Here is an 18,524-nt window from a genome sequence, read left to right as displayed (position 1 = left end):
TTCTGCTTTGCTCTTGCTCATGGAGCATAGTGCCTTTTTCGATGTGTGCATGCCATGCTGGGCAGTCCTGCGTCAGCATCTCCCATGGATCGTAATCAAGAGACCTTGAGAGTATCTCTGTACTACTTCTTCTGACTTCCTTGTGAGCACTTGTCTTGAGCGAGACAACTTCTCCATAAAATAGTCTTTTAGGTAAATGTATGTTTAGCATCCATCAGGATGGCGTCTATTGTTATAGTCTTGTTTTAGTCTGATAAGGGGGCTTATGAACTTCCAGAACCTTAAAGGAAAGATCTAAAGACACCCTAGATGCCATTTACTTGTTGAGTTTTTTAATTTTTTATTTTGTTAATCTTTAATTTTATTGATATATTTTTATTTTTACTGCATCTTTATTTCTGAACATATTCCTCTCTTCTACTCAGTGAGCTACTTCTTGTAATAAAGAATAAAAAAGAGAGAGAAAAAGCAGTTTAGGAAAATTAACTCATATATCAAATGAATCTGACAATATATGAAATGTTTCATACCCACATTCTCCCTCTTTTATCAAGAAAGGAGAGAGGAATATTTTTTTCATCTCTTCTTTGGGGCTGAATTCGGTCATTAAAATTACAGTGTTAGGGTTTGTTTTTTTCTTTGCATTCACATTATTGTAGTCATTTGTATAATATTTGCCTGGGTTTGCTTAATTTACTTTGTATCAGTTCATGTACATCTTTCCATATTCCTCTGAATCTGCATATTATGACACAGTAATATTCTATTATATTCATATTGACATTTGGTTTAGCTATTCCCTGACAAATAGTATCTACTTTGCTTCTAGATTTTTGCTACCATAAAGAGACTATTTTGATGATTCTGTGACCTTTCTTCTTGTCTTTTTCCTCCTTTGGTAGAGCAGTAGGATCTATAAGTTAAAGGATTTAGATATTTTTGTCACTTTTTTTTAGCCTAATCCAGAATTGTTTTCTGGAATGGCTAAATCAATTCATAGCTCCACTAAAGGAAAGTCTGTGCTTGACTTTTCCCAATCCATTCAACATTGACTATTTACATATTCTTATCTTTGCCAATTTGCAGGGCACGAAGTGAAACCTCAGAGTTTTTATTTTATTTTATTTATTTTAATTTTAATTTATGGAATAAAACAAGCATTTTCATAATGTAGAATGATAAAAAAGATGACTGCACATGAAACTGCAAGTTTAATAAGTATAACTTTCTGTTCCTTTTAAATATATAATAAAGTTATCATGTAAATTTTTTTTTCTATTTTTTCTTCCCTCCACTCCCCCAACCTAGAGATGGCTACCATTAGACACAAATATATCTATATGTGTGTGTGTGTGTGTGTGTGTGTACATATATATGTGTGTCTGTATATACATATATATGTAAAATCAGTCTATGCATGTTTCTATTTATCTGTTCTTTTTCTGAATTCAGATAGCATCTTCCTTCATATGTCCTTTGTAGTTGATTTGGGATTCATAGTACTCAAAATGATTTAGTTGCTCAGAATTGTTCTTAAAACGATATTCCTGTCACCATATGCAGCTTTCTCTTGGTTTTTGCTCATTTCACTCTTCATTATCTCGTGAAAGTTTATCCATGTTTTTTCTAAAGTCAGTGAGCTCATCATTTCTCATAGCACAGTAGTATTCCACCATGACAGTATCAGCGACTCCCCAATTGACAGGCATCCCTACAATTTCCAGTTCTTTGTTTTGATATGCATTGCTCATTGGTGGTTTAGAACCATCTTCCATATAGCTAAGAGGTTGCACTTCTTTTTGAGAGCTATTTGTTCCTATCTTTTGACCATGTATCTATTGTGAGATGGTTCTTCAACAAGCATTTATTAAGGACCTAGAGATACAAAGATATAAATAATATAGTCCCTGCCTTGAAGGAGCTTACTGGGGGAAAACAAGAGGTACATAAATAAATGAATGTAAAGTATGCAAAAATTTTAACTGGTTTGGGGGCTGAGGAGAGTACACTAACAAGTTGGGGAATCAGTAAAAGCTTCTTATAGGAGGTGGCCCTTAAGCTCAGCCTTGAATGGAGTTATGGTTTCTAAGAGGTAGAGGTGAGAAAGGAGAGCTTGCGCCTTGAAAAGGCTTGGATATGGGAGACAATGTCAGTGTTATCACCTCGGTAACACCAAGTAGACCAGTGTGGACATAAGGGTGCAGCGATGTTCAGCAGAGATGCTAGAAAACTAAGCTCATTTCCAGCATCTAAGTATCCATAATCGTGGTCCTAGGTGCCTGACATAGATCTGTCTCATTTGCATTATATACATAGAGGAAAGGAATGGCCTTTGATGGATGAGGGAAATACAGCCTGGCCTTGTCATCAGATACAATAAAGGGAGTCATAGTGCAAACCACCCATCCATGCAGAAGACAAAAGACACACACACACACACACACGTTCAAGAGAGTTTAATTGGACAAGAAGAAAGCCTGCCAGACCATAAGGGTGATTAGACACTGCAACAGGCTACTAATGAAACTGGAAAATCTCTTGTTTCTGGAGCATTTAAAAAGCTGAATCACTTTCATTGGCTTTGAATAGATGGGGCATAAACTGGGTAGATAAACTGGCAATTCTATGAAACTTCCAAAAAGGTCTGACACTGTACATCTTTAAGGGTGATGTGTTAATTTCACCAAAACTTGATGATTCATATTCATTCAAAGTGGAGTTTTGAGAAAAAAGAAAGTTCCAAGTGTCTGTCTTCTAATGCGTGTGTCTTCTGATTCTGCATCCCTCATGTTAGCTGTAAGAGAAAAATTGGATCCTTGGGGTATAGGATATGGTGAGTGTAGAAAGATCACTATTTCTTTTTACTAAGAAGCATTTTTAGAAAATTGCAAATAGCATTTCAATTGGATGACTAAACTAGAAACTACTTTCCATCTCCTTAACTGAGTGTTTGAAGTTCTTATTTTTAAGGTAGGCAAAATGGCAGAAACTGTCATCCAAGAACATAGACCCTTGCCTAAAGCCTTCTAATTGAGAAAGTTTCCAAATGAAAAATGGTGTGCAGTTGGATTTTTGTAGTGCATGTCACATACTCCCTGTTGATTTGATCTGAATATCCTTTGACCTTCGAGTTGGGTTCTGCATCATTTCTGAAAGGCTTTTTTTTTTATTCACTTAGGAATTAAATAGCTTTAATTACTTGGATCTGTACAGACTTGCTGACCTCTTTAATCTCACTTTGCTGGAGAAGGCAGTGATCGATTTTTTAGTGAAACACCTCTCTGAACTCCTGAAGAGTCACCCTGAAGAAGTTCTAACACTTCCTTATTGCCTGCTTCAAGAGGTCCTGAAGAGTGACCAGCTGACGTCCCTAAGTGAAGAGCAAATCTGGCAGGTAAGGAAGCTTCCTCATCAGCAGAATGCATGGTAGTAAACCTTGACATGCTCCCTTTGCTTGAATCCTGGTATTGTGGAGGTAGTAAATCATTAAAGGCTAAGGGGTTAAGAAAGTGTGTGAACCCTTTTATCTTCGGTGAATTTTTATCATAGGAGTGTACTCTTGATTTGTCAGGTGATTGGAAAGGACTTGATCTTGAGGTATTGGGTTCTCAACTCACATTTAAAGTCACAGAGGAGATTTCCTTGGGGCCTTCCTAGAACCAAGTGTATCTGACTTCAAATGTTAGGAGATAGTAATGTTGTTAATTATTTCATGGTGAAAATAGTTTAAATGTGAGAAAAGTGGATAACTTTGGCTTTTATAAAACAGTGACATAGGCCTCAAGTATAAAATTCTGGAAGGGCCATTTATGCATTGCAAAAATATAGTTTCCATTAGAGAACTATCTGGACTATGTGTGAAAAACCCTTTAGTGAAGTTTCTATATTCTTGTGGAAGCTAAAGCTTTCAACTTTGTTACCTTATTGATTGCTGCCAAAGGTCCTACCCTCTTGCCTGACCCATTTCTGTCTCTGTTTTCCCCTTTTTTCCTCATCTCTTCCTGCCATCCCTCTCTCCTTTCTCTCTCTTACAACTGACCTTACAACTGCCTTTTTGTTTATTTATAAGAATGCTGTATTTTCAGTATTTCCCAAGAATTTGAAAACATTTAAAGTAAACAGGGCACAAGACAGAGCATGACTTCTGAGTTCTGAGGAACTTCTGAATTAACTTTTTATCTCGTAGGAACGTTGCATTTTAAGCTTGCAAATTGCCTTCCTCTCAATCGTCCTGTGAATTTCATTGTTCCATTTTATAGATGAGGACAATTGGTCTCATAGTGGGGAATAAACCTAGGATCATAGGATTTTAGAGCTGGGAGGACACCTTAAGTATGACTAGTCCAGGGCTGTCCAGCCTTAGGTTTTTATTGAAACAATAGACAATATGTTTTGATTTGCAATTTTAGTGAGAGCTCTGTGGTAGCTCTGCTTCCTTTACTAAAGCATTTATGTAAATTTCTGTGAGTGTAGGCCAGCCCCATAAATCTCCCTGCAGGCCACATGCAGCCCTCAGGCTGCATTTTGGACAGCCCTGAACTAGTCCATCCCAGCTCATTTTTACAGCTGAGGGAATTGAGACAGAAAAGTTAAATGACTTGTCCATAGTCACATGGGTAGGAAGTGACCAAAGCTAGGATTCAAATCCAAGTTGTCAAGTGTGGAAAAAGCCCTTCCTGCCTACCTACCCTGCTCCCACCCTCTTGAAATTACTTTGCATATACTTTGTTTTTACTTATCTATGAATAAGTTGTATTCTTCTACTCTCTCTGTTCTGTTTTTGTTTATTTTATTACTCCTCCCACAGTGCCTTTGAGTCTACTAGTCACTTTATAAATGCTTCTGACAGCAGATCTAGTAGTCTTTGTAGTAAAGTTGGTTGGCCTTACCAAAATACAGATTACTGATTTGCCTCCCTTTTAATTCGAGTCTTCATGCTTTTTATTTGCTGTCTTATTTTGTGCCATTTTCCTGTTCATTAACATTTTCACCAAGGGAAATATAAAGACAGAAAACCCAAATCAAGCAGCTTTTATTATTTTTTTAACAGCTCTGGTTTAAAAGAAGAGGTTTATTAGAGGGGAAATGAAGACTGTTGGCCAAAATGAGATTTTTTTGAATATAGGTGGATTTCAATCATCCACATTATCCTGCTTCATTGTTAATATAATCAGGAATTGACTGGCGGGGAAGAACTCAGTTCTCAGGTGTGGCAGCCAAAGGAACTCATCTTTCCCTAGGGAGGAAAAGTGGGGGTGATTTCTGCAATTGGCTGTTTCTAATTGAAATGAGATCAGGGGCTAGTACCCTCAAATGGCTTCTACCTAACCCCTTTTGTGGTATAGTGATCTGATCCTGTTGAAAGGCACTGCCAGAGATTGTAATGGTAATGTGCAGATTTTTGAGTGACAAAAATGCTATACTGTCCACCTAAGTGTTATCATAATTGCCTCTCTAAAGGTTACTAATGCTGTAATGTAGAATTTTAAGAACTGGTTTCTGCTGCAGGCAGTATATATATGTATATTTGTACCTGGACCTCCAGAAAGAATTAAAAGACTCACATAAACATTAACCAATTTAGGCATTCAGCAGGCAATAAGAAACTGTTTTTGCTTTATCTTAGTAAATAAGTAATTCCCTCATAGTCAACCCAATAGAGAAAGATCAAATCAGACCAGCTATATTGCCTCCAGTGTAGTTAAGTTCATCATTTTTGCTAAGGTTATACTACTAACGCAATATACCATGGAAGAATCTAATATTCAGCCCAGGGTGAAGATTGGGTATGCCAGAGGATTAGTGTCAGGGTGCTTTATAGAAGTGAAACTTGATGGACAGGCTGGAGACAGATCTCCAGAATCTCATTAAATTGCTGAATTGTTCATTACTGAGCACTCTCACTGTAATAAAGTGCTCATTGACTTTGACAAATCCCCATCCCATGTCTTAAAGAAGAACAGTGAAGCAAGAGGTGTTGGGGAAGAGAAAGGAAATTGGCACAAAGTGGGCCAAGTAATAGAAAAGCTGATGAGGGATCCTGCTAGTCGATTAATATGTGCTACCAGTAACCTATGTGACTTCCCAATAATAAATACCACCCTCCACATATCCCCCAAGCATGCATACACACACACACACACATATGCACCCATGCACACAGATACAAACACACACTTGAACAGGTAGTTGTTTTGAGACCTACAGGGGCAGACCAATTTAAGGATAGAAATAAAATTTTACATTTCCTTTTGAAGTTAAAGGTATAATTTTCTTTAATGGCCCAACATTAAAGGTATGGGGATTCAGAAGAGTCACATACAATTCTAAATGATCCATATTGAATATACTTTCTTAAATTCTTTTTTTTTCTTGTGCCGTCCTAACCATTGCCCCTTGAGCTTCCTACTCACTTTCCTTGATGAAATCCCTAAATATCTTGCCTTATCAGTCCTGCCAGGTCTACTATCTGTCTGCCCTTTCTAAACTTTATCCTGATCCTCTTCTTCCAGGGTACTTTTTTGTCCCGGTCTTTTTCTTAGACGAGTCTCTCATTATCTCCAAGCCATGAAACACTGATTCCATCAATTGACTGCACTGTGTTCAGAATGTATGGATACACACACACACAGATAGATAGATAGGCAATGCTTGGGAAATATGATATTAATGAATGAAAGACTGAATGATTAAAATCCTCTAACTCCAAAGAATGAAGTTTTCAGGATACCTAAGTCAGTCTAGAAGCAATAATAAGGACATCTATTTCCAAAGAAAAGAAAATACTGTGCATGGAAACAAGTACATCTTAAGCTGTGTCAACCCTCACCTTGGAAAGCATCATCAGAAGGGTTTTTTGGTTGCTTGTTTGTTTTGCTTTGTTTTGTTTTGTTTTAGGTTGGTGGGGGGGAACAGTTGTAGAAACTTCACAGCTGAAAGTCCTTTGAGAGCATCCAGCTAAGGATATTCCTCCCTTTCTCCCAACTGGGGCTTGCACAGGCTGCCATGTTGTTTCTTGGTGAATAAAGGCTTTGATCGGCTGGGTGATATAGGGGGAGATGGAGTGGTTAGGAGAAGGATGATGACATAGAAGTCCCCCTAATGATTTCTGTAATTTAGTTTTGTTGAAAAGCAGGCTTTGTACCACCAAAACAGGAGATCCAACATTTAGTGCCCTCACACGCTGTTTATTTTAATCAAATTGTATTAGTTATGCACGTATGGACTATGCGCTCTATGTTCACTATGAAGGATATAAATAAATATAAAGTATAAATATAAACTCCCAGAGCTTATAGTCTAATTGAGGACATGGCACTAAAAGAAAAGTAAAAATATTAGATGCCAAATGAATGGCACAGATAGTAAGTGGTATTGGAATTCAAAGAAGGGAGGGAGTCCTATGAGCCATGGTCTTCTTGGGGAACTTAACTGGACTTTGCAATTATTTTGGGTAGAATTCAGATGAAGAGGGAGGAGAGAGGAGGACACTTAGAACAGGAGAATAATGCAAGCAGAAGATGGGTTTAGAATTAGTGATCAGTCAATTAACAGTCATTTATTAAGTACCTGCTGTGTCCCAAGCACTGTGCTATGTGCCCTGAAACAGTAGTTGTTCTCTATAAGGTTACAATCTATCAGGAGAGCAAGGGGTGTTATTTGAAATAGTGATTGCAAATGTTCTGTGAAGGCCAAAAGCTAAAGTCTCTTGCTTAAAAAAAAAAAAAAGCTACTGAATGAGAGGCTTGAATATTAGCCATTTTTTTAGAAGTGTGGAATTAGAAGAAATAGAGTTGGTGAAGTTCATAATTAACTATGAATACTGTTATCTTCCGAGAATAAAGAACTTCTATTTTTCAGTCAAATATTAATTGGGACAGTACAGTTGCTGATTTGTATTAGAAGAGGAAGTTTCCTCTGGGGGAAACTAATACCAGTGAAACCCTAGGTCTTGAGTGAAAAACAAAACAAAATGGATATTATTGTATGTACCTATTTCAAAAACTGTGACAGCTTTATGAATAGGTCCAATTTAATTTCCATAAATATAGTTAATTAACTAGTTGGCACAATAACAAAGGGCCTGATGCTCTACTTTTCAGATGAATGGCCACAAAGATGTGAAGTACTTCAGCAACTTTATTAAGCGCCTTCTGTGTGCAAGAGAATATGGCAGGGGCTGGGAATACAAGACGAAATCTTTTTCTAAGGCCACATTGGACTAAAACAGCAGATTAGCATTCAAAAGTTCTGATTCACTGTATGGCATTAGGTCCATTGAACTATATTCCTGTCATATAGTGGCTAATAAAATAATCCAATTAGTTTTTCCCCATTTTTTTAAACTTTTTTGATTATCCACAAATGCTTCTAATGTGCTGACTTTCTTTATATGTGTATTGTCTCTCTCCTTCATTGCTAGAATATCGTTTCATTTGCTTTCAGGTGCTCCTAATAGCCTTTTATGTAATAATAACAATAGTTTGCATATAGGACACATCATCTTAAGGTTTTTAAAGTACTTGCTATATAATAACCTTGTGACATAGGTAGGTATTATTTTTTTTCAAATGAGGAAACCGAGGCTGAGAGGAGTTTATTGACTTTCCCAGGGTCGCTTAACCTCTCCCAACTAAATGTCCAAGTTGGTACTCAAGTTCAGGTTTTCTAACTTCAAGACCAGCATTTTTTCCTTTACACCACATTGCCTTTTGGTTAATTCTCTCTGTTTCTACCCAAATGGTTTCGACTTGCCCTTCTTCATTCAGTTATCCAGCTTCAGGGGCCTGATACAATAGTCTCTTTTACCTTGCCACTCACTCGGCTTAAGCCTCTTATATACTGAATTGAAGTGAGGAGCCAAACCCAACATTTCTGTATTATTTTGATTTATTGCACATGCCTAGCACATGCCTATAGTGCAAGGGTTCGTTTTCCTGTGCTTTAATCAGGTCTCTAAATAGATTTATCACTCCTTGCCCACTAGCTAAGAAATCTTATCCTATTTATGTTCCATTCTAGCATATGAAGAGGGCACCTTGTCTCCTGGAGGGGGTTCTATCTCCATTTGACTTAGATTATAAGTTCCTCCAGGCAGAGACATTGTCTTTAATGTTTGTATTGTACAATGTTGTCTTACTGTACCCTATAAATAATAAATAAAAACAATAATGTGGACCTTTCATATTTAAAAGGATTGAATGGGAAACAGCAATTCCTTACTTTTTCCTGCTTGAGGTTTTGTGCATTTGTATATTTCTCCTCTCCTCTCCTCCCCTTCTCCTCCTCCTTCCTGATAATATGCATATATTTCCCCTGCTAGGCAAATTCTTAAGCAAATGAATTACACCTTTTGGAGAAAATGTTCTTTACCGATTTTTGGTTAGGGATTCGCTTCCATAAGGCAGAATATTAAATAATACATTTGTTTCATGTCTCTGGAGACGTGGATTAGACGATGATTTGGGTAGCCATTGAACTCATATCTGGCTGCCTCCTACTAGTCCCTTATGAGCTTTTATCCACCTCCCAAAATCCACCTGCATGGCTGAACTTGATTTGACAGTTTCTCCTCCAGAAGTGTCCAAGGCCTGAAAAAAGGCAGGATTGCGAAGAGACATTGAAAGCCTACAGAGCTAGAGGGACATTGGTGGGTTGAGAGCAGTGCAAAAATAGCTATTTGACATCGCCAACACAAAACTGACACAAACACTACTGCATCAGGAAAGGCAGATTAATGCTGTCAAACAGAACTATGCACCATCTAGGTGCTCACAAAATATTTTTTGAATGAATGAGTCATTCAGAGTTTCTGATACACGTGGTTCCAATTTAGCATTTCATGTATACTAAATATGCTACAAGATACAGAGAATTTCCAAAGCTTGGGAAGTGATTTACCCATCCAGCTCCAGTTCCCAGTTGTAACATGTATCAGCGAAGGCAGTTGTTAACTGTGAAAGGAGACCTCCATCTGCCTCCAGTGTTTGTATCATCTCGCCCATGCCAAGTCTGTACTCCAGAAGAGAGAAGATCTCCTGTTTCCTCCCTCAGGGAAGGAAATAGTCACTAATTCCTAAGACAAATTTTGCTCCCCCTCCTCTCCTCCTGTCACCATGCTTAGTTCCCTTATACTTTTCTTTGGCTATGTAGAAAATTTGGCAGAGCTGCGTTTTCATGTGTTTCTTTCAAATTCTGCGTCATTTCCCTGCAGCCATCATTTCTCCTTTTCTTTTGAACGTGGTGGGCAGTGCTGGAGGCAGTACTCCAAAGGGGGACTAACCTGTGCCAAACTGGATAATTACTTTGCTCATTTCATGCCCATTGAAGTGTCATCCTATTATACAGTGTGAATTGGAGAATGTAATCTTTTTGTTTGGTGTTTTGTGTTTTCACACTGCCCAGTGTGGCCTTTGCCTCTTTTTCAGCAGCATTTTATTTTAAAAAAAATCCCATTCAGTCCCCTATGCTCTGAAAATAGGTTGGCAAACTAGCCCTGACCCATAGATCTGGACACGACAGAAGTCAGGCCAATCCCTTAAGAAATCAGGCTGTGTGAAATTAATAATTTAAGTGAAAACTGGGGCTGGTAGTCCTTAAAACTATTCAGATGTAATACCATGGAGGCTATGACAAGTGGGGAATGGGCTGAAATTAAAATGTTATGGAATAGGAACTCTTTTGCCCAAATCTTTCTTTAAAAAATAACCGAGAAATCTTTGATTTTCCTCCCATACTAATTGTCCAGTATTTAGAATCATAGATCTGAAGATGGAAGTGAACTGAGAGTCTATATGGTCTAAGTATTTTATTTTACAGATGAAGAAACTGAGGCCCCCAGAGGTTAGGTGACTTGTCCAGGCACCTGCAGTTAGTACACCTTAGAGTGGAATTTGAACCCAAGTTCTCTGACTACCGAATGATTACTCTTTTTACTTTACCATACCATTTCTCTACGCTACTAGACATTTTCTCCTCTTACCATGCACTTTCTAGTCATCTTCACAACATTCTATTTTCCTTTCTCACTTAATATCGCTTTATACTAAATCAAAATCATGCTCTTTGAGGGCAAGTTCATTGTTTCTTTTCAGATCCCCCACACTCAATGCAGTTACTGACACATAGTAGGTACTTAATAAATGTTTATTAATTGATTATGTCATAGTTCCATTTTCTTCTCCAAAGGTCCTGCTGTTCTCCCCAGTTTCATACATTTATTTTTATACATTTGATCAGTCATTCAATTAATAAACATTTGTTTAGTGCCTACTGTGTACCAGGCTGGTCTCTGTGTGGGTACCTCATCCAGTGATGCCCCCTAAAAGGATACAGCCACTCCCCAGTGCCTTTCCTCTGAGATTACCTCCCTTTTAACATTACACATACCTTGTTTGTACAGTATTTATATATGTACAGTAGGCACAGCATATTGTCTCCCCTTTAGAATGTGAGTTCCCTGAGGTCAGAGGTGCTGTTTTTGCTTTTCTCTGTGTCTCCAATGCTTAGCGGAATGCTTGGCACACAGTAAATGTTTAATAAATGCTTGTTGACTGTACTTTGACCAATTTGATGTTTCAGGGGTGTGTGTGTGTGTGTGTGTGTGTGTGTGTGTGTGTGTGTGTGTGTGTGTTTGTGTTTAAGCTGCATGTGTTTGCATTTTGCAATCACTCTTGCACCATTTACATTTTCCCGACTTCTCTTTGAGGATTCATTCCTTGAATAGCTTGACTAGTGGTTTTGCTGCTGATTTTCTATGGATGTAGCTTGTCACTAAGAACCTTATGTTGCTCCTGGCATTCACTTCAGGGGGACTTTACAGAGGGTAATCCTCAACCCTATTGCTCTGTGTTGTCAAGCAACTGCGAGGGGACAGTCATTATCAGAAATTACAGGAGCCCCAACTTGTATTTACAAGCTGTGGTTCCCATGAGTTAGGAGATAATTTTATGGGAGTGTTGTTATTGGCGCATTTTTTTTAAGAAAGTGCACACAAGAACAACGAGGTGATTTATGAGATATGACATATTTATGTTCTGTGCCCCTAATTTTCATTTTGATTCCTGTTGTTTCCTGAATGTGCTGTTTCTGTTGCTGGTGCTGCTGTGAGGAGTAAAGAATGACTGGAAAATATTACTTATTGTCCTGCAGTAATGTTGCTCCCACCTGGCTTATCGTGGATTTAAAATAAAAACTACACTGGAAGGTGTATACGATGTGGGCACCCTGAGGTTGGGCACAGCAGCCCTTCCATATTCCATAGTAGTTAGAGCTTAGTCTGGGTCCCCTTTAAATTTATTTTGTCTCTTGGAAAGCTGAGCCCCCTCACAGAATGAACACACACACACACACACACACACACACACACACACACACACACACACACATACATGAGGTCTTTCATAAGGAAAAAATGATCTCAATAATTCTTTCCCATAATTACTGAATTAGCAACAAATGGTGAATTAATAGTTACTTAACTATGTTTATCATGCAGTCCCAATGTTCACAGCCTTGTATGTGCCTCTGTAGGGAGTTACTAAGGAAAGAAAAGGCTCCAGGGGAAAGGCAAGAAAAACTTTGTGGAAGGGGCAGATTTTGTTAATCCATGGGGAAGGCAAGGGAGAAGCAGATAGTTTGACAAAGAAGAGAGTTGAAAGGAAAGGCAGGTGGATGGCATCAGCCGGGGAGGTGGGAGGCCACGTGCTGAGAGATGTGAAATAAACAAGCATACTTGGGAAGGCCGAGATGGCACAGGCATTAGTGTAGTGAGAGAGGAAGGTAGATAGGGGAGAGCAACTGCTAAAGAATTTGAAAGCCCTTATTTAGTAATACTAACTTAATAGGGAAGGGAACCACCAATGGTGATATCCAAATATAAAGTGCCAGATGGTCTTTGCAGCATTGGTATAGATTGTTATTATTTATTACAATATTATATCTATTACAATCAATAGAAAAGATGTGCTGGCTGGCGTAAAGGCTGGTGCACTCATATCACAGGTATGGAGATTCAGGCCTGAAGTAAAGTTATGGGGCAGATACATAGCTTGGTGGATAGATTACTGGGCCTGAAGTCTGGAAGACTCATCTTCCTGAAGTCAAATCTGGCCTCAGATACTTACTAGCTGTGTGACCCTGGGAAAGTCAGTTACCCCTGTTTGCTTCAGTTTCCTCACCTGTAAAATGAGCTGGAGAAGGAAACGGTCATCAAGAGTCTGACACAACTGAAACGATTCAACAGTGAAGCCATGGGATCGGTTCAATCAGTAAGTACGAGAGTGCCTGCCTGCTACGTGACCAATGCTGAATGAAGAAGAAATACTGAATTGGGAAAATATCATGAATGCATGCATAATATGGATGCATCGAAAATATAATGGATTTGGTGATGTATTTGGTGTAGTTCTTAAAAAAAGGGAGAGAGAAAATATGAATTTGTAGGACCGAATAGATAAGAACATTACTTTATTGAGTGTCATTCCAAAAGAAGACTTTATTGTGTTTCCAAATCCTGCATCAGGCTTGCTGGCAATATCATTTTTATTGGACATCAGATTTCCCATAGGGTTCTAAATTGTCTGGACATAGGATGGAGTGAAGCACTCATGCCATTTGACACTGCCAGGACATGGGGGATTCCTGGCAAAAGATTCCTACATTTTACTGTAATTCTGTAACTTCTACAAGGTTCTTGAGGGGAAAGGGTCTAGACCACAAGTTTGGAGGGACCTAGAAGGAAGCTGTAAAGCTATTTAGATCTGGACAATGAAGCCAGTGATAAAAAGTGATACTTGTCGGTTTGAGAGTGTGGCAAATTGTCCTTTGTGGTTTCATGGAGTTTAGTACATCGGAGAGTTGGTGGGATGGAAAAACTGTATTTACTTCTTTTTTCAACATTTAATTTTTGCTTTATTTTTATCAATTAGATGTAAATACACATTTTTAACTTTCTTTTTTTTTTTAAATTCTGAGTTACAAAGTCTGTCCTTGCCTCCCTCACATTCCCCTCCCTGAGAAGGCAAGCAATTTTGATATAGATTATATGTGGGCAGTCTTGCAAAACATTTCTGTATTCATGTAGAAAAAGAACATGCAGATCCCTAGAAACCCAAGAATAATAGAGTAAAAAAATATGATTCAGTCTGTATTCAGACTCCAGCAGTTTTTTTCTGTGGAGGTGGATAGCATTTTTCTTCAAAGGTCCTTCAGAATTGTTTTGGATCATTGTATTGCTGAGGATAGCTGTCATTCACAGTATAATATTGCTTTTCCTGTGTATAATGTTCTTCTGGTTTTGCTCATTTCACTTTGCATCAGTTCATGTAAATCTTCACAGGCTTTTCTGAAAGCATCCTGTTTGTCATTTCCTGTAGCACAATAGTGTTCCATCACAATCTTATACCACAACTTGTTCAACCTTTCCCCAATCGATGGACATCCCCTCAATTTACAATTCTTTGCCATCACAGAAAGAGTTGCTGTAAATATTTTTGTACATATTGGTCTTTTTTTAAATCTCTTTAGGATACATACCTGGTAGTGGTATTTCTGGGTCAAAGGACAAATTTATATTTACTTCTAGAATTTTCCACAATAGTTCCCATAGTTTTACCTTTCCTTGTTTCCATTTTTAAATTGATGATTATATCTCCTTCCGCTTTGATGTTCCATACACTCTGATAGAGTCTGCAGATGCCCACACTAAAAGGATAAACAGCTGTTCTGGGTTACACCTGTTCATGATTTCACTGCGCTACTTAAAAGATATTGAATATATAGACTTGATGTTGGTGCTAGGCATTTTGGGTAAACTAACCCTCAGATTGTTTGGAAGGAGGTTAGCATGTGGATTATTGATAGTATAATCAGTTCTGGGATTCAGTTCACAGTGTCAGTGTGTGTATGTGCAAGAAAAGCAGAGTGTATTAACAAGGAGTAATGTTTAACAGTTTCTGTAGGAGAGTTCATGCGAGCTAAGGATGGAGCTTGTGGTCCCAGTGGTTGTGCTGGGACTTTGTTCAAGTTTTAATCATGTAGTGGGAGACTGGACTTTATTCTGCGTCCTGACACCAGTCTTTGGGAGCCATGATAAACAGGTAGTAAAATTCTATATTGCACAGTGTATTGGGCAAGTTTCTGAGTTCTCTCTAGTGTCCCCACAAGAGTAACAGGGGTGGGTGTAGGCATAACCAGAATGAGAGAACAACTTTCTTAGGCAGAATAATTAATAATGGCTAATTTTATGTAGCCCTTTAAGGCTTCCGAAGTGCTCCACATATATTTTCTCATTTGATCCTCACAGCAACACTGTGAAGTAGGTGCTGATATTATAACTACTTTGTAGATGAGGATCAGCAAAGATCAGAGTGACTTTCTGAGGTTCACATTTGCTCGTATGTATCTGGGGTAATATTTGAACTTGGGAAGCTCTCCTTGGGCATTACCATCGATAGGGAACTCACTACCTCATAAAACAGCCTGTTTTCTTTTTGAACATTTATAACTAGGTGTTAGAAAATCCTTCCTTATACTGAGCCATATTCTGCCTCCCTGTACCTCTCCATTCCTTTGCCCTAGTTTGCTTTCTAGAATTGCATAGAATCAGTCTTAATTCTCTTTTAGATGATGGCATTTGAAGACACCTCTCCTTTTTCCCTTAAGCCTTTTCTGCTGCTGAGTAAACCCCTCTTCCTTCACTTGTTCTTCATATGGCACAATTATGTGACAGATAGTCTTCCCCTCCCGCCAGTATGTGGGCCACTATCCCATGGTTAAGCATTTATCCTTTTTGTATTGTGGCACCTTAGTATTGATCACAGTACATCAAATGTGGGCCTACCAAGTTTGGAATGGATGGGGAACATTGGTGTTAAGGACATTACGCTTTTATTTATGTAACCAACGATTGCATTTGTTTTTTGGGTAGCCATATCACACCATTGACTTACACTGAGCTTTTAGTCAACTAAACTCCCTAAATCTTTTCACATGAAAGGCAACCAGCTGGAGTTTCATAAATTTGGAGCTTATAGACCCAGATACTGGTGTGATTGCATGTCAGTAGATAATGTGCATAGTTGTACATTAGTTCTAAATCATCCATTGTCATCTCTCCTGTGGCTTGACTACAATGACTTCTTATTCCCATCCTGGCTTTCCTATGTTTCCACCCATTCCCACCCCTCTCCTACCAATACTTTTATACTGCCTCCCCTTGCCAGCCACAGCAGATCCCTGAAGGTAATGACAAGGAATTTTTAATATTACACTAAAGAAAAGAGAATTAGAAAGGAAGATATTTTCAGGGAAAATTGTCTTGGATGCATTCCAAAGCCAAATATCAATGACTTTAGGGATTGCCTTTTGACTGGTATTTTCTGTATCCAGTGCCTACCAAATTTAAACATGAATCATTAAGAGGTGGCTATGTAGTACTTTAAACAGGTACTATGTAGACCCTTTAGAAACAAGCAGAAGCCTTTCAGACTGGAGACTGAATGCCTGTAATCCTTCTTATTGTTGAGAACTACCCAGAAAATACCCCCATCTGGTCACACAAGGAAGTTGAGTAATTAACGCAGTGAGTGATGGATAGTGCCCCAAAGTTTAAATGTTTTAGGAGGATCTATCTTATTAACACTTTAAAACATGGGAGAATAATATCATTAATTTTGATTAATTCATTTGCTCTTAATATAGCTTTTAATTTGTAATTCTATGTGAATTACAATGTAATTTGGCATTAATTATACTAAATTGACTATAAGTCAGCCAATCACAATGGGAAATTACTCACAGCTGAAAGTAAAACTAAAGCCCTCCTTCAGAAAGGAAGAAGCTTATTTAAGGCCAGGCACCAGGACCTTAGGTATGTTTCTGTCTCTGAAGAGGACAGGGTATTGGGTCTTCCAAGAAAGTTACTGTTGGTTAGCAAGTTCCACTACTCTGCACACTGCTGGGGCTTTGAAGTAAAGCCTGTACAAATTCAAAAAATGACAAATAATGAAGTAAATAAAATCGATTTGCCTCATATCTACCTTAGGGGATCCTGAAATATCTTCTTGCTTTAGTCATTTTATGTAAAATTCAGAATCACGGGATGAATGTTAGCTTGAAAGAATAATCATGAGAGACATGAGAACTCACACTAAATAAGTGTTTTAAAGTTAGCAAAGCACTTTGTGTACATTGTTTAATTTGACCAACTCATGTGATGTGGTTGCTGTTATTTTCTAGATTTAGGGAACCAAGGCCTGAGAGCCCAAGTGACTTGTACATAGCTTATGTTTAAGATCATATTTTAATTTGGGATTTCTCAACTCCAAGTCCGGTGCTCTATCCAACATTGCCATACTTAGAAACCTAGTCATCTCAGTTGAAAAGTGAGAAAAAGGAAACCCAGAGTTGCAAAGTGCCTTGCCAAATATCTGATATGTAGCAGAGTTTGTGCTCATGACCAGGTCTGTTCTGTTGCTTTTTCCTGTAGACTACCCTGTCCTAGATTCCATATCCCTGAGATACTAGGGATAGAAACAGGCCTATTGATTCTTTTTTTTTAAATTAAAAAAAAATTAGGCCTATTTATTCTTAATTGCTTTTCCCCTGGGGTTATTATTTGGGTTGTATTTTGGTCAGCTAAAGATTATTGTTTTCTACCCCCATGTGCGACATATTCCTTCTTTTTCATCCCTGGTTGGTCAACATGGAAACCTTATCTTGGCTAAGGAGGAATTCCTGTTCTGTGAAATGCCATCTCAGAGCTAATAAAAAGCCTTCACCTTCTAGAGATAGAAGCAATTTCCGCAGTGAATCAGGCTTTGAAGAGTTTCCTCTTCACAAGTAGGAAGTTAACCAAGCAGCTGAAGAATATTCATGTTTTGATAACCTAAAATGCAGGGCCTGGCACACAGTAGGCATTTAATAAATGTTTATTGACTGAAACGGAATCATGAGCTATCTTAGGAGATGCATAATGACCTGAAGATGAAAGTGATAGTAATGTTGTCCTCTGCCCTGTCAGACCACCTCAAAATTCTTATATTTCATTCTGGGTACCACATTTTAGGATGGAAATTGATAAACTGACAAGCATGCAAAGGCTGCCAAGGGCAGTGAGGGGTCTTGTTACTGTACCACATAGCGATCAGTTAAAGGAATTAGGGATACCTATCCTGGAGAAAAAGAGGCTTAGCCGGGACCATGGTAGTCATCTTTAAGCATTCGAAGAGGACTATCACGAGAGAAAGGGATTAGATTTAGTCCGTTTGACCTCAAAAAGCAAAACTAGAAACCTTGAGTGGAAGATGCATGGTGATTGAGCCTTGCCATCTCTAAGAGGAATGGACCGCCACATAGGATGTAGTGGAGTGGAGACAACACTGGATGAACAGCTGCTGGAGGCTGTTGTAATACTTTAGTCATCCTCTGAACTCCCATCCAGATCTGGGATTATATAATTGGAAAACAATAGGAAAATAAGCAGTGTGTCTGATTTGTAGGGCAAGTATCTTCCTTTGGAAATA

General features: G+C 38.3%; 1 protein-coding gene across 1 annotated transcript in view; it reads left to right on the top strand.

Annotated features, from left to right (window-relative positions):
- The window catches only part of KLHL32 (kelch like family member 32), a 210,668-nt gene that overhangs the window by 121,173 nt on the left and 70,971 nt on the right, over positions 1 to 18,524 (top strand). The window contains exon 6 of the mRNA XM_036767768.1: positions 3,179 to 3,394. Coding sequence (XP_036623663.1) covers positions 3,179 to 3,394 — 216 coding nt within the window. The remainder of the gene's footprint in view (positions 1 to 3,178; positions 3,395 to 18,524) is intronic.

Source organism: Trichosurus vulpecula, chromosome 7 (genome assembly GCF_011100635.1).
Source record: "Trichosurus vulpecula isolate mTriVul1 chromosome 7, mTriVul1.pri, whole genome shotgun sequence".
In the NCBI taxonomy this organism is placed as follows: domain Eukaryota; kingdom Metazoa; phylum Chordata; class Mammalia; order Diprotodontia; family Phalangeridae; genus Trichosurus; species Trichosurus vulpecula.
The sequence above is the reverse complement of the archived record's forward strand: the minus strand, read 5'-3'. Positions and strand labels throughout refer to the sequence as shown.